Source organism: Thunnus maccoyii, chromosome 9 (assembly GCF_910596095.1).
Source record: "Thunnus maccoyii chromosome 9, fThuMac1.1, whole genome shotgun sequence".
In the NCBI taxonomy this organism is placed as follows: Eukaryota; Metazoa; Chordata; class Actinopteri; order Scombriformes; family Scombridae; genus Thunnus; species Thunnus maccoyii.
This window is the reverse complement of record NC_056541.1, coordinates 17,706,484-17,733,574: the sequence shown is the minus strand read 5'-3', so window position 1 is coordinate 17,733,574 and position 27,091 is coordinate 17,706,484. Positions and strand designations below refer to the sequence as shown.

General features: G+C 40.5%; 1 protein-coding gene across 4 annotated transcripts in view; it reads left to right on the top strand.

Moving 5' to 3' along the window:
* The first annotated feature begins 262 nt into the window (after window positions 1–262).
* LOC121904321 (netrin receptor UNC5C-like) overlaps window positions 263–27,091 on the top strand; it is a 210,685-nt gene continuing 183,856 nt past the window's right edge. For all 4 annotated transcript variants that reach the window (XR_006098207.1, XM_042422000.1, XM_042422002.1 and 1 more), the window contains exon 1: window positions 263–689. Coding sequence is in view for 3 of the 4 variants with exons in the window: in XM_042422000.1 (XP_042277934.1) it covers window positions 572–689 (118 nt within the window). In the remaining variant the exon portion in view is untranslated. The remainder of the gene's footprint in view (window positions 690–27,091) is intronic.

The following is a 27,091-nucleotide window of genomic DNA, read 5'->3' as shown; positions in this document are numbered from 1 at the left end:
AAAGAATATGCCTCTAAAAGTCTCTACAAGAAAATAGGATATTTTAAGCATCTGGAATAAAGTGTAAGAGTGCGAGGAAATGCACTTCATCCTTGTCAAGAGACAAAAATATATCAGTTCAGGCATGTGAGCAAGAGTCGGCTGATTTGCAAATGTTTATCCCCTGTTTTTAATGTTATTAAAGTACGAAAGAGAGGCAGGAGGAGAGAGGGAGAAATGAGAGTTAGTATGGTGGTAGCCAGAGGGCGGTGGCATTTCTCTCTCTCTGCGTAAACGGAGAGTGGAGAAGCAGAGAGCGCACGGAGAGGAAAGGAGAGCTTAGTGGCAAGGCAGCAGTGCCGCTGACACGAGTGAAGGGACCCCGCGGTTATTTCCACCACCTCTCTCTCTTCTCACAGCTTAACCTGCGCCTTCTGAGACGGACTTAGACATCGGGACTAGAGGCTACACACCTTTTGTTTTGGACTCGTTTTATCACTAGACCCTGTGTTGGCGAGGAGGTCTGATTTCCCCCACACACACCGTGGACCGAGGAGTTTTGCGTGTTTATGTGTTTTATGCATTGCCTGTAATGGGGAAAAGTGGACAGAGAAGTGGAATAGGACACGGGGGTTGCAGCTTGGTGAGGATGTGCGCCACGCCGGGGACCCTGCTTCTCCTGGTGCTCATTCACTCAGGAGTCGCCCAAGGTAAGGCTGGAGAGCGCGTCTTCTGTGAAACCTTTAGATACACCTTAATTGTTTCAAAAATGATGAATCTTTTCAGTCATCGCCGAGATGCGGCTGTGTGTCGCTGGCAGCATGACATGTTAGTAGGCGGTGAGGAAGAAGCCTCCTGCCGAAGAGGTGTACTTTTTTGCCATCTTTCCGTTTAAATTGAGCTGATGCTTTACAGTCAGCGTCTTGGTGTAAAATCAAATTTGCGCATTTTCTTGCCTGCACTTGAAGTGGGTTCAAACTGAAAAGGCAAAACTCGCTGCCTTCGTTTCCCTACGAGAAACAACAAATTTAGAGAGACCAGAATAAATATGTGGCAGGCTGTGAGTAATATGTGAGCAAATGACACGAAATATATAGCTCCGCTCGCTATTGAGAACCAGATTTAAACAAACAATCAAACAAACAAACAAAAAAAAACACGAATGTGACCACAAAAACTCACGAGGAACACAAGTGAAATTGCATATCGTAGAGATTTTTCGTCAGGACTGTTTTCATCTGGGTAGATCAAGTCCGAGGTTGCAGTTACATTAAGATGAAAACTGTAACGAGCAGGACTGGAGTCCACGATTAGGCGACTAATGTCTCATTGCGAAGCGCTTAACAAAATGCGACGCTTCACTGCTCCGATTGGAAAATTGATCAGAAGTCGCCAAACACGTAGAAGCAGTGATACAAACCTCACAACAAAAACATGAAGAATATTCAGCGCACATCATGGTTGGATTAAAGATAAAATGCCACGAGATTATCAACTTTATTAGCCTAAGAGAGAATTTAAAAGGCTCAGAGTATATGAAATACTAAGCTGTTGAAATGATGAGGTGTTGTGTATTACCCTATTCACACTGTACGCCCCCAGTGAACCATAGCAGGAATATTAAAGTGATATTTCTGAAGAGTCTGCTGCTTGTGGAGCATATTGCAGGTCACAGGCTGAACGAAACCTGAACAAGCAGCCTAACTTTCTACTATTAAAACATTTTATTCTTATTTGAGAGCTCTGATGAATTCACAACACAATAGGCTGCTCCCCAGAAATGCTGAAGGGGAAAAAACATACATTTCACACTCTCTTTGACCTTCTCAGGGAGAACTTGTGCCTTGTTAATGTTCATCCAAAAGCATTAATGTCCAACCCTTCTTTTGTTTTACCAAGCTGCATAATGCACCACAGTAGTCCCGTTTGGCCTCAATAACCGAGGAAGTTTGACCTTATTATAGGCACTTATGGTGTATTTCATCCCCTATTGCAATTTGTAAGTATTATATTCTAATATCCTATTAGGGGATAGTGTTGCTTTAATCTTTACCCTCTATTATATGTCTAATACTCCACTTAAAGGATATAGAACACCAGAATGTTGTCAGTAAATTGGTATCGACATTACTGATTGGTCTGAGGTTTTTGTGCTAAATTTGGGCATTAATTGGACATGATTTTTCTGCCACCTTTCTCTCATTGCCCCGGGGACCAACATTTCAGCGACACTCACCAATATTCATTATGACCACTCTCTATTGGTTTACTGTTAAATCAATACATTGCAATTTAGGGACACAATTTGAGTATGCTTTTGCCCACCTCCTGATAAATTGCACCTTGCCACCAACATGTGACTCAATTTGACTTTGGTGGAGAAAGCTGATAATTGGATACTAAAAGTGTTGATGCTTTTCAGAGAGATGAAACTCCTCGATCTTTGCACACTCCTGAAAACCTTTTCAAAGTTTTATATCTCTCTGGTTTTCCTCTCCTCTTCTAGTTTGGGTTTGTGTGTTGTATTAGTGTCTGTTGTTTCTCTGTTCCAAACAATTTGACTCATGTCTCTGAAGTTGTTTTTTTGTGTGTGTAGAGTCACTCCATTTGTTGTTCAACTGAATGGGGAAAACACACAAACGCATTGGCCTAACTATGGGGGAGTGGGCGGCTTTGTGTACATAGCCGATCCTCTGTGCTGGATTCAATTCCCAGTCCACTCAGGTGGAGAACTTCCTTTAAATTACAAAAATTCAGTTTATGTGGATTTTGTCTTTGTATTGTAAATACAAACTGTTATTTCAGCCAAATAATTCTGCTGTGTAGTGCTGCTCATGCATCATTTAGTGTCTTACGGCCAGTTGTTGCCTCCAGTTTAACTCCACCGTGGAATATGTGGTTTGCTAAGTTTAATAGCTGAGTTTGTTTTCGAGGTCATGACAAATGATGTTCAGGATGATGGTGTTTGTGGAAATGATACCGACACTGTTGAGGATTCAAATCTAAAAATGATGAATGACAAGAACCCTGAAATATTCAGATTTCTTTTTTTAAAAATTCCATTTCCAGTTCACTTAACCCACACAAAATGGATTTAATCCAAGTTGTTCTACTTTAAATCCAGGTCTCTCCTGAGAATTTAATTATGAACCTTTTTTAACCATGTAAACTGGCATCTTTCTCCTAGTCTTGCAGAGCCATAGACAGTGTGTTAGACTCTGGGAGACCCTCTTGCACACGCTCACGCAGACATGTGCAAATACAATGAGAGGAGAGTGTCAGTTGAGATCCTCTCATGCCAGCTTGAGTGCATGTGCCAGCCTTCTAACTAAGCCCCACCCTCAAGTCTTTTGGCCTGTTAAGAAGCCATTAGCTAAGCCCCCTTACATTTGATCTTGAATGAATGAGTGTCAAGATCACTTTACAAAGTCTGAAAAGTCCCCTTGTTTATTATGATGACTAAGCTGCAGTATAGCCAGGTTCAACAGTTCAGCTGCTATAGGGTGTTAGTGTGAAAAACATTCGGTGAGTTTCTGCTTTATGTGGCCCTGCGGTCCCACTCATTTTCAGATTCCACAGTTTGGCTGTTGGGTTCCGGTTACATCATATTTCTGCGGCGTGTTGTTTTTTCAGTTACACACTTTTCTTTAGATTTAACATGCACATCTATTCTAGGATTTCCTCTCACTTTGTTCAAAATATATATTCTTAAACTGTAGATAGTGGACAGTCAAAAGTTTGGACACACCTTCCCATTCACTTGAATGAAAAAGTGTGTGTGACGATGTTGATGTTTGTGTGTCTGGGCAGATGGGGGTGGGTGTGTAGGTGTATGTGCGTGAACACAGTAGTCCAGAGGTGTAAAGATGTACTGGAAGTGCTCATATGAGGTGTGTGTGTGTGTGAGTGAGTGTGCCCATGAACTTGGCAGTGTATGGATGTTCTCAGAGAACTCCTGTGGAGTGTGTGTGTTTCTGTGCACACATATGTGTGTGCCAGCATGTCTATACGTGGGAGATTGTGTGATTTTGTACATGTGTGTGTGAACTTGGCATTGTAACAGCACTCTGGCAGAGATCACATTGTGTTTCATTTTGTGTGTGTGTGTGTGTGCGTGCACTTGGCATTATGATATTGCCAGAGCTCCCATGCTGTCTCCCATTATGCTCTGATCCTGTCCCATGGTGCACTGCAGCCATCCAGGGTTCAGTGCTTGTAGGGGGACAGCTGGGAATTATTGGAACTAAATAGGTCAATTTGATTGGCTGCATCAATCCAGCCAGTGCAATGTGATTGGCCAAGCAGGTTTTATTTGGTAAATTTGATGCTGTTTCTGTATCAGAGTGAGAAAGGGAGATAGGAGCAAGAGAGGGAAAGGATGAATGGATGAGGAAGGGAGAGATCTCTCTGGGTGGTTTGTACCAGCTTTGATCACCCCACTAGGACTTGACAAGCTGACTGACTGCCACACACACTCACACACAGAACACACACACACACAGCAAGATATTTCTGCGGTCAAACAATGCTGCATTCTGTCTGCATTCTCTCTGTGTGTACGTGAGCGTACTAATGCGTGTGCGTGTGTGCGCTCGGACTGGCGTTCATGGGAGTGTGTGAAAGGAAGTCTTTGACTGTGTCTGGGGTTGTTTTGTATAGAAGATCCTCCTGCTGCTAGCAGTAGCCTAGCGATGGCAGATTTCCCTCACCCTCTCAGTCTTCTTTTTAAAATTTTTTTTTATACTTGCTTACTCATCCGACATTTCATAGACTCTTTAAAGTGTGACCGGTGATGAGACATTTTTCCACCCACCTTCTCTCTATCTCTATCTCTTTCAGTCTGCATCCTCTGTTAGTTGCTGAATGGATTTTACTGAACTCTTTTTCTTTTCTTTTCTTGTGGCCTTGCATGTTTATCCATTCACTCAGTAGATTTTATGTTGGACTGTGAAAACACTGGACTGTCCACCTACACTTTTGTACATTTTATGTATGGTTTTCTTTTAGCAATTACAGCTCGGCCTATTTCAAGAGTCAAGAGGCTGAACGTGGGTTGTTTGTGCAGCGGTAGAGAACTTTGAAGGCATGTTTTTCTTTGAGGAAAGCAGAGATGAAATCCAGTTCTGAAGGCGCAAGTATGGTTTTCAAAAGCCTGTGTCGACAACTGCGTCACACGGTTTGCACCATTTACTATCTCTCACTCACCGCGGGGGGGAAAAACCCAGGATGGACCATGAGAGTGTGTGTGTGTACAACTGTGTGTGCATTTGTGTCTGTGAATGTGCATGTTTACTAGAGAGACGGACTGAGCAGGAGAAAAGAAGAACAGGAGAAAGGAGAAGCTAAATGTTCTGAAACTGATTCCCAGCGTCTCCTGCTGTTAGGTCTAATTCCTTCTAGAGTTTCATGTAAAGATCTGGAATTATGAATTTTTCATGGCTTGCGAAACCTAAGGCGTCATTTGGGGCTCCCATTTCCAGGCTTTTTGTTTTACTTAGTTGTGTGTGTGTGTGTGTGTCTCTGTGTCTGTTTCTGTGTGTGTAGTGAGGGTTTTCTGAGAGAATGCCGCTTGTTCCCAATCAATGCCCTACTATATAGTTCCCGATGGTCCCATGCAGCTCCGCACTGCAAAAAATGATCAGCCTGTCTTAGTGTTTAGTATTTAGATTTAGAGGAACACTCACTTCATCATCTTTAAAGTCAGGTTATTATATTATGCTGCAAGATAAAACGCATTCAGAAACACAGGATGTTGTAGATAATAGGTTATCATAGGTATAAAAAAAGAATCACATTAGTTTTTTATTTTCCTTTGTCAGTACAGTTCACTGAAAAATAAAATGACCTCTCTTGTTGTCATTTTTTGTAGTATACTGCAAGAAGAAACTGGGCATCTTTGACTTCCATAACAGACAGTTGGACCCAGTGAATCGATGCCACCGAGTGCCAGGCCGCAGCTTTTTTGTACTGTTGTCCATCGTCTCCATTCCCCTCTCCTCTCAATTGTCCCCCCTTCTCTCTCTAATTCTATCTCTCATTCTCTGTGTCCTGCTTTTGTCTTTCTCTTTCCCATCTGCTACTACTGACATTCTGCTCTCTTCTCTCACTTTTAGTTCCCTTTTTATTATTCTCTTCCTCTGCTACTGTCTCTCACCACTCTGTCTCCTTCTCTCGTTAGATTTACACTGTTTAATTAGAGTGTGGCCCAAACAGTGGACATATTGTTGTGCTTCTGAACGGGGCCTACACGCAGCGGGACATTATGTATTTGTGTGTGTGTGTGTCTTTAGTCACAGAAACATGGTGGAAACTCATCAGTCAGCCAGGGGGAGGGAACGGGTTTGCCTAGACAGACACATACACACACACACACACACACACACACGTACTGCATGGCGTCCAGCACAGATAGAGGGAAGGAAAGAAGGAAGGAGACAGGTAGAGAAATCCAGTGCCACCCTGCTTACACCATGCCAGCTGCTCTCCATTGAAGTCTCATCCTGTATCTCTTTGTTTTAAGGCCATGCCTTTATCCACAGTCGGCAGCTTAGAATTTTCATGGTCTATATATTCTTTTTATTTGATACCGTAAAACCCCCAGTAAATAGCCCAGGCTGGTTTATTTGCTTCAGAAACAACGAGTAGCATACTGCGCTTATTGGAGACAAGCGATTACCAGAGACACTGTTTTTTCTGTGTGTGTGTGTGTGTGTGTGTGTGAAGAAACCAACTTCTGCCTCTTCAGCTTAATCCCCTGTCCCTGTCTGTCTCGACACTTTGTTTGGATTCGTGCCAAAGTACCAATCTGCTGCGTCTGTAGATTTTTTGCTCATGGCGCTCATATTAAAGACAGGCTGCAGATTTGGGGATATAGCTGTACTCTAGTTTTTACAGTATTATCATGAAGTTCTACAGTGTTAAACCGTGTGAGCCCCAGCATTGCACAGGTCACACTCCTTACACATAAACATCATAGACAAACAAAAGACAACACATTTCTACATACGTACGCTCTGTTTGAAAGAACAATTCTTTGAGCGCAGACACACGACCAGCAGATGGGTGCTGGGTGTTTTGGCTGAGTGGTGTGTATGGCGTAAGAGAGTCTTATTTGTGTCATCATGAATATGTAATTAAGCTGCCATTGAGAAAAGACGACGTGCCGCGGCAGGGGGTCCACGAGGCTGGGAGCCCAGGTCCTTTTTGTTACCACTGAAAGCACTGAATGTGCATTGTCCTGTATTGAGAGAGTGAGAAAAAAGAAAGGAGGGACAAAGTTAGGAGCAGAAAAGTAGGCAAATGGATAAACTGAACGAACGAAAGGAGAAGGTGTTTTTTTTTTTTCTCTCAATTTCTTGTGAGAATTTGACATTCATGCTCCTTTTTTGATATGAAACAAAGCTGCAATGTAAAAGCCCATTCAACCCCTGGTTGAGTGTGGAGAGAGGACTGGGGAAAGGAGGAGGAGGAGGAGGTGTAGCAAGAGGAGGAGGGAGTGAGCAAGTGGGCTGAGCAGTGTTGGGAAGCGGCCTGAAGGATTAGTCTTTCTCTTCTTCCTATCTTTCACCATTACATTCTCTCCTCCTTTGTAACTCTCTTTTTTTCACTCCTGCTCTTGTTTTCACATCCCCCCATTTATGCCAGTTTTCCTCTCTTTTTCCCTCTTTCTTGCTCCCTCGATCCAACCTCTCCCTCCCTTCCTCACCCCCAACAGTAACTCTTTTCTTTCTCCCCCCCCTTTCTCTCCCTGTGCCAAAACTTTCTGGTAATCTAGTGGTCCATCTGAAGGAATATGCAAAAACCTGAAACCATAATTACTATAATCACCACTGTAACTTTTTTACCTCCTAGGCTTACGTTTGCACTTTACACACTTGTGCGCGCACACACAAACGCACAAGACTCATGCCTGTTTTGAAAGAGCACATTGTAATTCTGTAGGATGCCATGAAAAAGGGGATTTAGCATGTGTTGTAAAAAGGTTTTTGGTTGCCTGTTCTGCTGCTTTAGACATGATGTAATTTACTGCACTGTACCCCGTGTAGGTTTAGGAAAAACAAGGGCGTCACATGCGCACAGGCACACACACACCATCAGGCAGGCAGGAATGCACAAAAACATCTCAGTTAGTTTACTGTGTATGATCAGTACAAAGGCACAAATACACCTTTTACAACAGACAAACATATGGTACAACAAGTCCATTCGCTTATTTTTGCTCCGCACTGGGTGTAATAAGGACACGGTATATTTTACTCCGCGGGTGACAAGATTATGTGTAAGCAGTTTGCTTTGATTCATTTGAACACACCATTCTAAGTGGTTAATGAATATGGGCAGTACTTTGCTGAGAAGGCACGTTTTGTGTGTCCATTGTGAGTGTGTGCGTGTAAATGAAAAATCACATTATTGTTTTATTTATTTATTTATTTTTCATAATTATCCATGCACACAGCATTTTTTTTCTTCCTCTCCCAGAGGAGCACAGGTAGAAGCGCACTGTAGGTGGAGAGAGGAGAGAGAATAATGACTTTCGACTGTAAAAATCTTGCTTCCTAAAGTCTTTTGTTCTGAGGGGGGGAAAAAAGTGATCATATAGGGGTGAAAGAAACAGAGGATCAGAAAAGCCAGCCAGATTGATTGTGAGCAAGTGAGAGGGAGAAAGCTATAGTGACTTGGATATAGGTACATCAAGCGTCGGAGCGAGATAGAGAAAGACTGCAGGGTTAGTAATTAATCACAGTTCTCAGGGAGAGGGAGAGAGATTTGATGAAACAAAACGGTGAAAAAGGGCAGTGACAGAATAATTTTAACTCACTTGAATTTACAGTTACACAGAAACTAGTGTGTTTATACTCCCCTACTGTGAAAAACAATTTTAGGGTTATGTTTAGAGTATTGTAAGGTTAAAGGTTAATTTGGGGCCTCTAGAGGTCAGGAATGAGGGAATGGGCTACAGACATTCATTTATATGGCTAAATTAGCAGATTGTGTTCTGTAGGGCAAGGTGAAGATGGTTATTGGTCACATAATGAGGACAAAAGGCAGCTACTTGAATGCTGTGAAAATCAGACGAGGCTGTTTCTGTCTAGAACTAAACTGAGCTCTTTTTTGAATTAATGAAACAGAAAAGAAGGACATAGAAGAAGGTGAAGTAGCTGTGAGGTGCTGCTGATGTGCAACTTTGGTCCCTGGTATTCATTGTGTGTGTGACTGTGATTGAGAAAGATATACAGGGCAGATGCCCCTTTTTTATATTCTTATACAAAAGGACAATTTAGCTGCCTTCAACACTGCCCAAGGCTTAGCGCTAAAACTGAACTGTTAACACTGTAAAGTCTAGGTTTGTTTTGCTCTGAAGTAGAGCTATTTCTGGAGTAAAAGCAGAATTAGTTGGCTTGATATTAAAACAGACTGAAATGTTAGCTTGCCCTGGCCTAGACTTGGAGTCAGACCTTATTGTGAACAAGTCTGTGAAGAAAATTAGATTTGTAATGCCACAAAGATATTAGTTGTATAGAAGGATTTTTTCCTTTTTTGCTTGATTAAAAAATGCATATTTTCTGTGGCTTTCTCTCCACAAGTTTGTGTTTGAAAATATAGAAAAAGAAGTGAAATTGTTGATCACTTGTTGCCCTGTCAGCCTGCACAGAACAGATTGGACATGTTTTCCCTGAAGGTTTTATCTCTACATTATGATGGTCTGCATTTCATACATTGTGTTTTATGGCATGTTTTTTGAATGTCTTGTTTGGTGTGCAGAATTTATTATGCAGGTTTCCCTATAGGGAAATCACTTTAGTATTGAGTGAAATGAGAAAACTGCAATATGAATAAAAACATGACCACACAGGTATTGGCATTATATTGTATCTATATTTATATGTACTTTTTTATTTCTGCAAACTTTGGATACTTTTTGAAGAACAAACTCACAGTGGAGGACTTCTTCTTCATGTCCACAACAGAGCCTTTACTATACATTGAACTTACCATTTAGATAGGTGTAATTGAGTTAAAATATACAATATGTAAATTATAAGAATTATTCAGTAGTAAGTTGCAAATTTGATTATTCTAAATTGTCTTTTGATTATGGAAAATTTCTGGGGGTTTTTTTTCTGTTAAAGCACTAATAACCTTTCACCCAGTGACTTAAAGCTATTGTCTCCCCCTTCTGGCAGTGAGAGTAATTACAAAAACACTATCAACACATGCTGACATCATAGGCTCTGCCGTAGCCTACTCCGTCGCTACTATTGCGGCTATAAAATGGTGGATAAATTGTTTTCAGCGTCACACAACCTTGCAAAATGACTTGCTTCACTATCAGAATTTGGTCCATTTGGTTCGATAATATTCGGAAAGTCTAGAAGAGCAGCACAATCAAATTATTTTATCCCTCTTAAAGTTAGCAAAGAGCTAACCGGAAGTTAGCTGGCTCAGCGCTTGGAAGTCTCTAGTGTGCATGCTCTGCTCATAGAGCGAGCGCAGGAATGTCAAACCCAAAACTAGATTAAAAATACTGTGAAATACAGAGTGATTTATCTGGCGGTGATAGGCTTAATCAGCATTGTGGGAACTCATTTGGCGAGAGTTTGAAAGTAATGGAATTCATTTATATGTAAAAGTTCCGCACTGCAGGTTTAAAAACGAGAAGAAAAAAAAAACATGGGGTCAACTGTTTTCTTCTAATGTTAATAGGCACAGCTCTACAGCTGCTGGCAAAGATGATCAGATATTACTTTTTGGGAAAGACTGTTTCCAAAGAGGCTTAAATTAAATGGGGTGATGATGAGGTCAATGGATGATGGCTTTTAAGTTGTTTTTAATGATTGAGAGATTTAAGATCCTCTCCACCGCAGTGTCTTATCAACCTAAGGGCGAAAGTCAGTTTTTATTATAGGTGCCTAACATTGTGACTCAGCAGTGCATCTATAAAAGTACAAACCTACGGACTAGTTTTCTACTGTTGTTTATAGTGTGTTTCAGCTATGCTTTGTTTTCATTGATTCTCTCCCACACAGACTTTGTGAGTGTGAGTAGATGTGTGTACACGTGTGTTTGCTTTTTAGTTGTGCTTCTCTGAGCCCTCTAGCTCTACGTTCTATATTATCTTACAGCATTTATTGATGTTTATTAGAAAAACAAACCTTTTGGTCGACCCTAGAAAATGTCTCCCTCTTTCACTCCCTCTGTTTGTATTATTTTGTACTTTCATCCCCAAGGATTTCGGTAAGGCTTAAGGTCAAGGTAGGTAGAGTAGTAGCCCTGAAATTCACTGCCTGTTATTTTGTAAGTTCACTGTAGCTGATTGTGTCGTTTTGTGATGGAGGTCAGTTAAATCTAACATGGTTATTAATATGACAGTTCCACACTTAAGCACATTTTGGTGACAGTTTCTGCTCATTTTACAGAAACATTTGATTTAATCCTTTAGGGTGATATGATGTAAAATAAAGCTATCCACTACGCTGTCATTTATTGTCAGTTTTGAGATGACATGTCAATGGTTGAACATGAGATGAAGGAATAACACAATGCCACTGCCTTGCTCATCATCGTTTTGCAGACAGATTAATGATTGATATACAGTGTGACTATTTTCTTTTGACTAACCTGTTACAATACCCCATAATGCAAAGCTCATTTAATGTTTCATTGATTCAGTCAGGAATTTAAACTCCCACACTTCAAACAATCATTATAGATCCTTAAAAAAGGATTAACACTTGTTAAAATAAAACAAATAAAAGAATGAACTACATTTGACACATACTATAGTTCATGAACCGTTGGGGTACCAGATCATTATCTGTGTTTTTAGGGATGAAGACTGGGGCTCCCTGCTGTGATCTGACAGCTGATGAAATGTAGATGTAATCTTACAGGGAAATCACAGGCACACACACATACTTGATCTGAGATAAGTTATAATGGTGAAGCATGAAAAAGTTAATGAAACAGAGCAAGAGCTACATTGGACCCTAAAGATGTACTGTCTGAAAAAGACAATTCCATCTTTCAAATTATATTTGTACATTTGTCCTCATTTCTTAGCAACAAAGAGAAAAAAAATGCAGTAACTGGAAGCATGCTCTGATCTTAGCAAGAGTTTTGCCAAAGAATTTACAGTGCTACTTTGATGTTGTAAACAACTTGGTCAGTAATGAGGAACACTATTTTATTCTGTCTGGAATGGTACTGCTTTTAATCCAACACATCCTCATAGGACCATAAGATCTGGTTAGATTTAGGCACAAGATCATGGTTTGGGTTAAAATGATCACTTGAAACGTGGTGTGGGTTAAAGTTACTACTTCCTTAAAGTTAGGTGACCTTTGTCATCATGGCAGCAGTAAACACCACAACAATCGTAGTTACGGTTTTTAAAAAACTGTCCCGACTCGCGGTTGGAAACATGACACTCACAGTTGGAAGCGGGAAGCCAATGGTGCAGCTAAGTCCACGTTTTGCCATCTGATCGATCTAGCCACCTCTGCCACCTCCGATTATGGAAATTTGTCACCTTATCATCAGAACTGCGTCACTTCTCCAGGTCATAATTACTACAGCCGCTAGATGGCATCTGTCACTCAAAAGTAACTACAGGGTTTTTTTGTCGGCTAAATTTTTTACCTGTCCTGTTGTTTTTCTTTTGAGGACGGTCTGTTTTAATCAGGAGGGAGCTGACAAAAAGTCATTCATCCCAAATGAATGACCTTTTATTGTATTTTATTTTGTCATACAAACTGAAAACTGAAGTTGGTCATATGCAGAGCAGTTTTTTAATCAAGTGATTTCTGGTTTGGGTGATATAGTCCTGTCAGTTTCCCTAATGAGAGGTATGAACACCTGCTGCAGGTGATTAAATTCCAATTAAAAGTATTGTTGTCAAGAAACTTGTGACCACATTTTACATAAAACCAGAATATAGTAAACTGGGGCCTACACACAGAAGCTGTTTCATTCTCAGCTCACAGCAGAGGCACCGATTAGGTCTTTTAACAGAAATAGAATATCACCTCTTGATAGTCTCTGCAGTGAGGGAAGGCCATTTTAGTAGAGTAGAGGCCACAGTTTAATGAAGTACATCAGAAGATCACAATAACACACAGGTGTTTCATATCTAAGGCTGTGATCCAGCACATTTCGGAGGGTTTTGGACTTGCATTCACCTCCGGCAGATATTCTTGCTTTTTTGCTTTCCTTTTTATTTTCTGTCACCATCATCCTTCCCAAGGCACAGCTGGTGTAGTGGTGTAATAACGGTTTTCAGCACATGGCTGGCTCTCTGTCCAATGACATGTGGCTCAATCGGCTTGCCAATACTGGGAAAACACACACACACACACAGTCACACACAACGGGGGGGGGGGGGGGGGGGAGCAATATTATAGAACATTATAGAACAACGGAGGGAGTCATATTTTACAAGTCTTCTCATATTTTATTTTATTTTCCAGTGATCCACTCAGAACAATTTCTTTCTTCTTTCTTCATGCTAGCTTAAAGCATCCTCGCCACTATCGACAGATTCAGGTTGGGTAGGTTTAAAAAAAAATGCAGATATTTTAGCCTGAATTTCAGATGTTTGTGGTCGACGTCTGGCTCCCAATTGCAAATGATTGTTGATTTCCGAATGAATGGATTTTTGGCATTATTTTTGGCATTAAAAATGGCGGGGGTTCTCATTGGCCTGACCTGTACAATTGTAGGGGAATCACTGCATACACACATACAAACACACAAACACACACACACACATACACACACATATGGCACAGAATGGTTAGTTTGGCAGTTAAAGTAGAAGTGTGGATAGACACTGTGTCTCCATATGCAGTAGCTGTTGTTTTCTTGGCAGGTTTGGTTTATCCTGTCACTCCCTTGGACCGTGTCTGACTCTGGCAGTTGGAGTTTCAGAAAAGGCGGGAAAAGCCACCTGTACAGTTGTAGTTGTTTATTATCCTAAAAGTTTGATGAACATCTCTCCATGCTGGTCACAAATACCAGACTCTTATTTATAGACATTTCTAATTAAGGTTGCACAGAACGAGAAACTGGCTCTCAATTTAATATCGACTTTAAAGGCCTCGTGTAAATATTCTGAAATCACCAACAGTCATCCTTAAAATATCATCACAGTATAGATTTAGAGATATCTATTCCAGTAGTATTGTGACATTTTATTTTGCCACAGGGTAAGTTTACAGTTTTTGAGTCTTATCTGTTTTTGTGTGTGTTTGTTAGTTAGTTTTGTTAGTATTTTCTAACTAGGCTTGGCTTTTCAACAGCGTACTGTAAAGCACCACATCATGCCTAAACATCTACCTCAAATAGATTGGTTGCAACTCTAGCAGCTGCACACAATTGTAACATTGTTGCTTACTTGTTGAAATATTCTTCATGGTATGCATTGTGTGGCATGTAGCCATCTGTAAGCTATATATTTTCCATTTGTACCAATGACGTCATGCATATGGGGTTACTTTTTCTGTGAGCAGATGAATGAGAAAAAGACTTATGTCATAGTGTCACAGCAGGGTTATTTCACCACATCAAAAGAACATGAAATACGTGTCTTTGAGGCTCACTCTTTTTTTTCACTTTGTGCATCTCTGTTTCTCTTTTGCGCTGTCTTGACTCTGTCTCCTCTCCCTCTCATCTTTCTCCACTTTGGTTCGAGCCACTTTCCTCTCTTTCATGCCTCCTTCCTTCCTTCCTTCTTTCCTTCCTTCCTTCCTGGGGGAAGGAGAGATTTAAACTTTAAACAAAAGACACAAGGAGGAAAACTTTGCAGAAACATTTGAAGTTTTTTTCTCCCCTTCTCTGTTCTGAGAAATGTCATCCACACCCAAGCAACGGTTTCAAAAGAAGCAGAAAGTAGCTGACTAAAGCCAGACAATGCCCACGGCTCCCTCTAGCTCCTCCAAATCCTTGTATTGTTGCTGTGGTTATTTGTGTTGCTTCTTCCTCTGGGCCCCTCCAGGGTTTTGGTTTATCTCCGCTCACTGCTGAGGTCTTGTCAGAAAATGAGGGCAGGGCTGCCGTTTTGGCCGTAGGTCAACTTGCAACTCACAAAAGTTTATATTTAGTTTGAAATGAACACAGCCAATGACAAACTTGTCAGTTCATATTTTGTTTCGCTTTTTCTGACTTTGTGGTATTGTAGCATCCGCAGTGTTTAACTGTAGTCACAGCCCGTCCTCAAAAGAAAAATGACAGTATAGGTCTAAAATTCTGGCCAGCAAAAATGTCCTATGGTTAGGTTTACGCCATCTAGAGGCCGCAGTAATTATGACTCGAGGAAGCGATGTAGTTCAGATGACGTCAATATAAGGTGACTTGACAAATTGAGACAGGTTGGGTGGAGGGCTAGATAGTTAGATGGCAAAAAGTGGACCCGACAAAAGTTGGGACATTTTTTAAAAAACTGTAACGTCATGATGTTTACTGTTGCCATGACGATAAAGGTTGCATAACTTTAACTTTAAGTTTCAAGTGATCATTTTAACCCAAACCACGATCTTTCGCTAATCAAGTGGTTTTTGTGCTTAAACCTAACTAGACCTTTACCACAGTGTTGTCACACCATAAAACATCATTATTTTTTAACAGTGATTTATAACAGTTTTGAAGCGGCATATTATGCTCCTATGGGTTGTTCAGAGCGCTGGTACAATCGACCTATGTGGTCTGGTCCCCATCCATCCTATAGAGGGCGCTGAAAACACTCATATGTGTTGTTTTGGGAGTCACTGGAAATAGACCTATTCTGTCATTGTGGGACATGTTGGTAACCAGCAGTGGTCTTATTTGAATAAAGACTTTAATTAATTTTTTTTCTACAGTATGCTTTTATGCATGCAAAAAGCAGTATCTGCTCAGTAGACAAAAAGTCATTCACCTTAACTTTCATTCTGAAATCACATCTTGCAAAGGACATATAAAAACAAAACCTGCAGTGGGCTATTATGCATGTGATTCCTGCTTGGTACCAGCATCTGATGTATTAACCCTGACTTAATGAAAAATATCTATCATGAATAGAAATATGATTATTAATATTTATTATCTTTAAACGGGCCAAGGCTAGTGATTGAGAGAACAGCACTGTAAAGTTTAAGAGCCAGAGAGTAAACGTTGTGTCACTCCTCATTTAATCATCGGCTAAAACACACCCATGTTGCAGGATTCAAGGGAAAAGAGAAGTCCTCGCCTTCCCAGAATAGTTTCCTGCACACTGTGCTGTTGGAGAGTGGAGTTTAAGTCCCTTAAGCTTTTAGTTCCATCACTTTTGGTCTTTAGAGCTGAGAAGGGGAGGTGTGTCCGATGAATTATTTACAGAGCACAGAGTTAAGATAACAAAATGCTTCAGAGTTTCAGACAGGCTGGTGCCATCAGGGTTATACAGACTTTGTAGTGACCAGGGCATCACAGGGGAGAAAAAAATCTGAGTCTTGATATCATATATCATAAATTGTGTCTTATAGCATTGGTTTATCTGCTGTACCTACCTACCTAGCTATGCTAGATAGTTTCAATTTTATTGAAACTAGGTTTTAAGATATCTGCCTCTGAGATTTCTGCTGGAGACGAGTGCAATTTTGTTTTGTTTCTGCTGAGAAAACATTGTGATCTGTATATTATCCAGAGCAACAGGGACCCTGTTCTTATATATACTATAATTTGTCAGTTCTTTGATAGCACTAAATTTTCATTCACCTCCATAATATTTTTATGATCATAGAAAATTTAGACACATATCTCAAAATAATTAAAACCCATAACTCAATACCACAATTGAGGAAATGTTTTTTAGTTTTTGTTTCATGTGTAATGACCATTTAAAACCTTTTATTAAACTACTTTAATGTAAGGAAACATTTAGCCTTTTATTCAATTCTAATTCAATTCTAGGTATTTATGCACTCTCACAAATGATAGTATATTTAATTGCCAGTGCTAGTTGCATAAGGGATTATAGTAATGGTAGTAGAGGTAATAATGGTTACAGAAGTATTGTTATCACTCCAACAACTAAGTATTGCCTCGACAAAATGCTAAAGAGTTTCAATAGTATTTAGTCGATACGATGGGAGGGCTAATGAAAGACAAAGTCACTGCTTTAAAAAAGACTAAAGTTCAAAAGGTGCCTCAACTTGAAAGTTACAGTTACGGTTCCTCGTCTCTCTTCAGTCAATACTCAAGACCACTAATCTGTGGAAACAAAACAGATTGTATTCAGGTTTTGTAGACCAAGTGTTGTAGCCAATTTGCCTGTAGAAAATCAATCAAGGCAGATTTACTGTTTCCCCCATGTCAGATACATAGAATTGGTTAAAACACCCAGAGACACACACAGGCACACACACACACACGCGCACTAACACACACTCAGATGTCTCAGAGGTCTGCTTAAGTGGACATTTAATCATCAAGGACCTTTTCCTGCTGGCTGCTCCATTGAGTGGGTCAGGCACACACACACACTGTTCCTGGGTGTTGCTCACACAGACACACACACACACACACTGTCGCGTGGCAGAGTATTGATTCTCACTGTTGTTCTTGTGCTGTTGGTTAAACAAGACAGTAATAATGGAGCAACATTGTTTAGTCTGCTTATTGAACTGTGACTGACCAACATTGATTGTTGTCTTCTACTTTGGGAATACATTTGTGTCTGTGTGTGTGTGTATATATGTGATTGTGACTGTGTGATCGAGTGTAGTCGTGGCTCTTTAGTTGTGTGTTTGTAGCTCTAGCCTTGAGAAAGGAGGAGAAAATATTGCAGCCAGAAAAAGACTTTTTTGCTTAAGGTTCTTTTACTAATTTCACTTTTTTCTTGATAGTTTAGAAGTTGAAGCTCAGTCAAGGCATCAGAAAATATGGAGAGAGGAAAAATAGTACAGAACAAGACAATGAAGGGGTAAGAAAGAATTAGCGAAAGGCAAAAGTCACTGAGGTGTTAGACAACATTGACTAGACAGAACTTAGTGAAAGAGATAAATGATGAATGGGAAGGTTGCTAAAAGAAGGTGAGACAAGAAGAGGGGAGCAGAGAAAATGTAGGGAGGGAAAGGAGAGAGCTACATGTTTCATTTCAAAGCTTTTGTCAACTTCAGGAACACTGTTTCAGTCATATTTCACATCATATACTTCACATCTGCATCTGCAGCATCACTCATATATCTGATTCTCAAAATAGAGCTGTTTTTATACCCAAGAGCTGCAGTTGGAGTCAAAGGAATGCTTAACACAGTCAACACTGATTTGAACACCTCAGAACTTATTAGTTCAGAGCTATTTCTCGAAGCTCAAACTCATTCAGATTGAGTATTTATCAAATAAATTCCCCTTTTTATTTATTTTTTCATAGTGCAACCCAGAGGCAACTCTTAAAGTTAGAGATAAAAGTTTCCAGGAGGACTTTAGGTTTGAAGTTTTCATGTACAAATTATATGTTTTGATACGCACGACATGCTGCAGAACACAATGTGGTGCTAAAAGTGTGGGTTTAATAAGTGAATAAATCTGCCTTATACTTGAGTCTTATCATGTTATTAACTTTGAAGTGCTATCCTGTAGGCTTCAAAGAATTCATTGAGCTCTTTGCATTTCCATTTATTACAAGCTGTTTTGATATTACACAAGGTTATGCCATCTAAAATTTCCATGCCTAAAGCCCTACAAGCAGCCATGAATAATTCATGGAGTTTAATATTGAAATTGGTCATTTGTTTCCATGCGAAAGCTCTGTGAAAGGAGACTTACAAAATGCTTTGGCAGCCAATAATGAATCATCAAGATGTTTTGAATTGACACTGAGAGCATCTAATATTAGGTATGTTTTATTTTAATGAACGGAGACTCAAAAGCACCTCAGACATCTCAGCCCTCCCCACATCTCCGGCTCAGCGGTTGAATTGGTCTCTCTGAGATTTGCAGATGGAGATGCTTGGTCTGCATTTTCTGGCCTATCATTAAAGCTCTTCCCGGTTTTCTGGAAACACACATGTATGGTCATACGCGCACGTACACACTCAGGACATGCATGTGGAATAATGTATGCTGCATGCTTCCACACACTTTTGGCATGCACAGGCTTGAACAGACATTTACAGTGTAATGGCCGCTTGCTGAAAATGATTACTGACTCTCTTAAGAGTCAAGTGGTTGTCTTTTAAATTGAAATTAGTGGCTTAAAGCTTTTTCCAAACTATAAAAAACTCAGAATATCTGTCTATTTGAATTTCTCTTATAAGAAATATTACAAATCAACAGTGTGATGCTCCTCTAAAGCGAATATGTTGTAATTGCTGCATACCACAGCAGTTCAATACAAGTTCAATTTTTAAATCATATAATCATTCATTTAATTTAGGAGTAAAAATTTACCTCTGATACAAATAACTAGCTGCAGCCAAAGTCAACTTTTGGATCAATTTGTAGCTTGAAGCTGTGGCTGCTTCATCTTCAGCTGTTTGGGATGCGGCTCCAGTCTTTTTCTTTCTCACTTGCTCAGTGTCATGTTCTCACTTTCTTTCTTTATTTCCACCGTTTCAGCGTTTTCTCTCCTCCAGCCGCAAAGGCCAGAGGCACTGTCCCCAGGGGGAGTGGGGTGTGTTGTTGTGTGTATGCGTGCGAGAGAGAGAGTTCAAGAGATTGTGAATATGCAGAAGTGTCTGAGAGAGAAAGATAGTGAGACACAGAGATTGTATGAGAAAGGGATTGTGTGTGATTGTGTGTGTACCGCCGTTCCTCAGGCTCTCTAATTGGGACATGGGTTCTGTCTGTGCTGTGCACCAACCATTTTGATGTAAGTCCCACATGAGCATCGCTGTAAATCTTGATAATGGTATTAAGCTTGTTGAGTCGGTCTGGGACTTGAGCCTGCAGTGCGTGCATGCATGTAGACATGCACGCACTCTTTCTCTCTCTCTCTCTCACACACACACACACACATACAGGCAGAGGGTGGTGTGAGCACTGCCTATTAATGTAGGAAAGATCCAAATGCGCATGCACACTGTTGTCCAAACTCTGCCCATTACTGTAGCACAGATAGACCTCTGTGGTACTTAAGACAGCTTATTACCTGCTGTAAATGTATTTCAAAGAGCTTCTGGGAGATGTGTGCATATATGTATAGACACACACGCACATCGCACTGACAGAAATGCAAAACATACTACACATTAATCTACGTTCAAAGAGAAGGGCTTTATGTAAAATCAAAGTGCTGGAATTGTAATGCATCAGCACATCATAGACATATTTGGGGTGAAAGGAAGGTACTTCGGCAGCCGGCAGCTAATTAAAATGCACAGAAAAAATGATGTGATGGTCAGATATAAAGTAAGACAGTGTTTTATGCTATAGAGTTAGTTAGATGTGAATCACTGAAATTTTTACACTACCACGGCAGGTTTCAGACATATTGAGGCTAGCAGGAGACATCATTTTATTTGAAGCCTCTGCTCTTCCAACTCAGCTGGATGGTTTTGTACTTTTTGGGGAGACAGTTTGTCCATAATGCCATAATAGTGGTGACTATTTTCAGGGCCCTGCAAAAAGAGAAAGAATTGTGTCCAGAGCTGTTTTACAAATCCTGTAAAACAAGTGATGTTGCCTTGAAATAAGGGGAAACAAGTTCATCCGCATTGAAAAACAGTGAAATTACACCATCCACCTGGCCGATTATTTCCCTTGTGTTGTGTATGTTTTTGCCTTCCATGAATGCACATTACAGCCTGTAGTCAAACTGTCTGATTTAAGCTTATTTCAAGACAGTTTAAGTTAAATTGTATTAGGCACTAGAAGGCGATGTGGCTCGTGCATGTCTTTGATGTTAATGCAAATGTTTTCATCATGTTTACTTTAAGGCAGTGAAATTACCTCACAGCAAGCTCCTTGATTTGTTTTGTTTGTTTTGTTGATTCGAAACAAGTCATACCATGATAGGTGAATTTTTCAGACTCCAGGGGAATTATCTCCCAACATCGGAACATAATTTGCCTTAATATTGCGAGATATGCATCATAAGTCTGTAAAAACCACACACACACACACAGACGCACACCATTTTGCAGTGCATTTCAAATGACATGTAGACTGTTTTGCTGAAACAGTATCATCAGTCCGTCCTCTTGACTCCCTGCAAATGCAAATGTTGTACCAGCCAAGTGCTGTAAAAGCTAATGAGAGTAATGGGGTCTAGTGTACTCAGTGATGGGCTCGACATAAAGGGAATACGTGGGGGTTAGGCGTACTGTAATATATGGGAATAGATGCCTGCAGCTGTTCGCGCTGGCTCGGGCTCAGTTTATGTCTCCATCTCTCAGAGCAGATGGCAAATATTATGATGCTGATGATGAGGGAGACGGAGAAAAGTGAGACACGCAGACTACAGGAGAATGAATAAGATAAATGCTGACAATAGAGAAAGAAAAACACCAAGAAGGTTAAGTTCCTTTCACATTGAGTTAGGTCTTTTAAAAAGACTTCAAGAAGTCAATATTTCACATAACTGTTGAAATTATTGACATAAGCACTGAGTGCAAAAAGTGGCTGCACTGCAGTGTTAAACATAAGGACACCTTCCCATGGGCTTTTCATTACAGCAGCTGTAAACCATAGCAGTAATAATTTCTTATTAGTGTCAACCAAACTCTTGATAAAATAATTTAATTTCACTGCACAAAGTCACAGTACTGCATGTATCTTCAAATTGCAACTTGGACTGGTTGTAAGAGCAAGTGTGAGAGCGAGAAAAACGATTTAAGCAGACATGCACTTACACATACAGATAAATACACACAAGCACACATCCCTCTTGCAATTCTCTATAATCCCTCTCCTTAACAAATTGTCTGAGAGTTTAGAGTTTGTTAGGGGAAACAAGGGGGAATTTAATCGGCGTGACACCAGCAGGGGAATCTAATAAGGGAGACACCAGTGGGGCTTGTTTAATGATTTTCTCCCTTCGCCTTTTTCAATTAGAGTACCTTGCTGTGATCTCTGCTGAGTCTGTGTCTCATTTTTTTGTACCTTTCGCCCTCTGTCTGAGTCAGTTTCTCTCTCTTTCAACAATTTCTCTCTCTTTCTATCTGTCTTCCTGCTGCTCTCTGACTCTCTCTGTTGAGCTGTTTGTCTTCTGGTTGTTAGGATCTCGTTTTCTCTCGCATACAAATTCCTGCTTCTTAATGCATGTTCGCTGCAGTGATTACTGTCATATAGTGTGCAGGTGATATTAAATTACATTAATAAACTATTTAGTTTGTGAACTCCCACAGTGATGGGTAGGGTTACAGTTGGAACAATAAATTGCAGGTCATGGAGAAGCTGTTATCACACCTGTGCGGGCATTCAGACCAAAAATCATAATGTTCAATAATTTCAAGAGGTGCATTGGTGTGGGTGTGTTGCTACAACAGCTACTGTAGATTAAATACAACTTAGGAAGTCATGTTTGATTAGTTACGTCCCTGATTTATGAAGGTGCATCAGATGCCAAAATACTCAGTGGTCTACCAGTACTCTGGTACGCTGGATCAGTATCACTGCTGATACTGATCGGTATCATCTGACTTGTTAGTGCCAGAGCAAATTCCTTGCCTCATTTCACCAACACTAGTGCAGTGCCCGTTCAAAACGTGCCTGTTTGGAACAGGCCGATTGCTTTGCCTCTGGCCACTATTTCAACACATAGAAAAGATAATACAGTTGATGTGAGGTGTGAATGAGTATATACACCGACAACATGAAAGAAACTAACATTCTATTATACACAGATGATGTAAATAACAGGCTATGTACTCTAATGGTAAATACATATTCTTTTCTCATTTTAAGTAAAATAAGGGCTGCATTTAAAAATAAAATAATGTGCATCGTAAAATAAAGTGGATCAATCATATTGGGCTTCTCGATCGATCGTTTTCTGTGCCTTCAGTTTGGATTTGAGTGGGTATGTTTGCTCCAAAGATTTGTGATTTGTCTGTAGTGGTGCTTCACAATCGCCATGTCATTGTCACACAGTCATTGTGTATTGGGCTTGGAGCCCTTCCAAAACGTGGGTGACCTACGCTCAACAATGTACCTGAACGCCTCCTGTGTAGTCACTTGCTGCTGATCTGCTAAATGTACTGCTAACGCTATGCTTTCTGTCTAGACACGGGGTCAGAGTGTCCATTCTTGATTAAAAGCTCTATTTTCGCTGTCTACTTTTCTCTCTTTAGATCACTTTTCTCTGACTCATGTCACACCTCGTCTCTGCCCTCTCCCTGACATGCAGAAGTCAGTCGGCAGAGCCCTGAAGCTCCGCCCTGCACCTGCACAGAGTGGAGCAGCTCATTGAGCGATGGTTTATTCAAAGTTTATTAATATTAAACCCATCGCATGTCCAAATTGCACCAAATACAACTCTGCACTCCCTTTGCTCCCCATCCATACATCTGCCAAGTGTGAAATGGATTTGATGAATTCTTCAAGAGATATGCGAAGGACATATAGACAGAGAGTCCTTTCTTTAGTAGATAGATGATTCCAATGAGCTCCACACAGTGAGGTATACGGTTTTTTGCATTTGGGAAAATGCTCACCTAATTTGCAGGATGGCCTGCATTTTTTTTTTGTTCTTTTTTACCAGAGCCCTGAAAGTCAAGAATGAGAGGGCTTAATTTTTGTTGGTGCATGGCTAATGTTGGTCAGCTGCACTCAAATGACAAATGTATGGTTGCAGGTGGGGGTGGGGTGGGGTGGGGGACTACATAAGAAGGAGAAACAGAAGCAGCAGAGGTCTGCCACTGTAGCTAACACTACCACTGTTTATGTATCATGTTTTTTATTACTTCATAATGATGGAGACGCTTAACCATTTATAGCAAATGGATACACAGACTTTGCTGGAACAGTCACATCTTGTCACGTTATGAGGGCCATGCTGTATTATGATTGCGTAGTGTATCCCTCAGTATTTTTGTACTGAATGTCTTTGGTTCACAGTACTCATAAGTACATTAAAAGTACTGCTTAAAAGTACCTGTCTAAGTACGGTAATGACTTGAATGAAAGGAAATGAAAGGATTGAAGAATAAACCGAGATTCCCTGACCTTCTGAGAGCCAGTAGGTCACATTACTTCTGACCCATTAGCTAACTGGTACTCCTGCTCTGATCTACCCTAGCAACATGCCCCTCCCCACCCCACCCCACCCCCCTCTCTCTGTCACTTTCTTTCTCCCTCTCTCACCATATGTACCGCATGTCCTGAAGATGTGTCATACTTCCATGTCTGGGCTGTCGGAGACATTTATGTCTTCATTCTGTTACCGTGGGTGACAAGGCACTCCGTTACCCCGGGTGACAGGGCATTCCGTTACCTCTGGTGGCAGGGCATTCCGTTTCCCCCGGTGACAGGACATTCCATTGCCCGCAGTGACAGGGCTGGGAGTCATCAGGCTTTCAACCAAGAGCGCAGAGCTGCTGTGGCATGTGCAGAGAAGAGACATGGGCACGCCGCGGGTGACTCTCTGTGTGTGTTTGTGTGCAATAATGTGTGTATGCTCGTGGGTGAGCGGATGTGAGTGTGTAATTTTGTGACTGTACTGAATTGCAGCTGCCAGAGGTCCTTACTAGTATATAATGATTGCATGTAGAGTGTGAAGTTTGGTGGCAAGAATTAAGGTTAAAATCACGAAGAAAAATGGATGCAAGTCATCCAATGTGTTTGTTTTTAAATATGTTTGTGTGTGTGTGTGTGTGTGTGTGTTCCTAGAGAAACAAGGAGGAAAGGGCAATGGGGAAGGGTCGCTCTAGGAAACAAAGAGACTAAAAGGGTAGCGAAGGGTGAAGGAGGATGCACTTCTTAGAGGAGAGCAGCACTGCATGACTGCCTACTGCCCTAAATCTCAAATCATTTCCCTAATTTATTCTCTTAACCTGCTGTGTTTGTCTTAAGACAAAACGTCAGTCAGTTACTGGTGTAGTTGCAGACTACTTCACCTCTACCAAACTATTATTAGCTTATAGTGGACAACTAGATAGGAAGGGCAGAAACAGAGTGACACATTTAAAATTGTAACACACTAAAATAATTGCTGGTAGAGATGACAATTAGAGTGAGTGAGCTGTACAGTTTGCAGACAGTTTTATGCCATTGCCAGGCTCGCAGTGGGAGGGCGGCAATAAATCAGAAATTGGATCCCTGCACCCCAGCACACACACACGGACACACACATGCAACTTCCACCTTCCTTCCCTTAACCTAACCACTTCATCCAAAATGTCAACACACAGTTCACTTCCTCTAATGTTCTAATATTTTACATTTACTTTGTTTTTTCACAGGTGTGTTAAGTAACTTTTTTTTCACAAGCTGTAACACAATCAATCCCAAATAGATTTAATGATGTAGTGAATGCTGTATTGGTTCAGTTGTGACAATTTGTTTGGATATTCTGCAAATATATGAGTTGTACTCTACCTCTGTGTTACCACCGTTCCTGCCTGTCTGCCTGCCTAAGACTAGCCCAGTTTGCTCTGTTACTTTTCACTTAGCACATACTCTGTTGCCTACATGAGATGTTTTTTTTACACTCATCATTTTAAATGTGATATTTTAAAAATCTGATCCCCTAAATATATAGTTATGAGACCGCAATACTGGACATGTGCCACTGGACTCTCATGTGTCTTCTGTGGCTGTATTTATTTAAGTCTATATTTTTTAACCCACTGTGCACATTATTTCCCCCCACTGTAACGGTGTACAATATACATCATTATTCAGAATAATGTATGTGTGCAAAACCTGACCATCTCCACACCAGTTTTGATTCACAGTAGAAATTCAGAGAGAGCAAAAATGTGTTTTCAACCCTTCATCTTCACTCAATAGGATGACTAAAGCTGTCAGTAAGTCACTTGTGTAACTGTAAGCTGATCAAGCTGTATGATTTTCAAGTTCAATTAGATTAGTGTGAAGGCAATCGTCGTTTGATTTGAAAGCGAGAAAGAAAGAAAATGCGAATGAAAGGCAGAAAAAGGTGGTCAGGGACTAAGACAGAAGAGCTCATCAATGAGATGCAGACAGACAGAAAAAAAATGTAAAGAGAAACTGCTCATTGCATTCTACATTTTCACTTGAAAAGGAAGGCACCATAAAACTTGAAACCATTAGCAGCCATTAGGCTGGTGTCAGTCAGCAGTAGAATAACAACCCAGCAGTTAGCAGGCAAATGGTCGCCGGAACTGAAACTGCTTGCATGGAAGAAATTCAACTTTTAGCTAGCTGGATTGTAATGCCCCAACGTCTCGTATCAGCTTTCCACTGTCACACAAAGACACACACACACACATTCATGGATGTCAGCATACACTGCACACATTTTCTGTGTTTCTATCTTGTTCTCTGTCTTCCTCTCTTATATCATACTGTACTTGTGAGGACCCTTTCTGACTATATTCAACTAAATCTTATCTTAATCTTTCTTTTATCCATTCTTAATTAAATCACTGTCTTAAACCATTCTTTAAGACATACACAGGATTTCCCTCTTCTCGCTATGCTTGTAAAAGGGAACACAAGCATACAAGTATGTAAAATATCTATATGAATGGGGTTTTCCTAGCAGAACACACAGACACACACAGACTCTGTATGAAATACACCAGGATTCTTTTCGTTTTGAGTTTCACTAAAAACGGCTAATTTGTTTCCTGGGCATATGTCATATATTCAGCAGCGGGAAAGAGGTATCAGCTTTCAGGAGACACAGTCACAGATGCTTAAACACGCAAACACATACCGTCTTACTGTCAATCCTTTAACTAGTTAGAATTACTGGGTTTGGAAATAGATTGCCTATGTGCTCCTATGTTCCTAGTATTTAGTTTTAAGTACAGTTCCTACGTGTAATTCATTTTCCACATAGAACAAAAGGTCCTATTCATTTGTGTGCTGAAAATGGATTCTTGGGGAAAATGACACCTTATGTGAGAGGGGAATAATTTAGGCAGTATTAATCAATCTGACATCTCACCCTCTTGTACCTCGCTCCCCGAGACGTAAAACAGTTTGGTAAAACAGTCAATCTGCCGAGTCG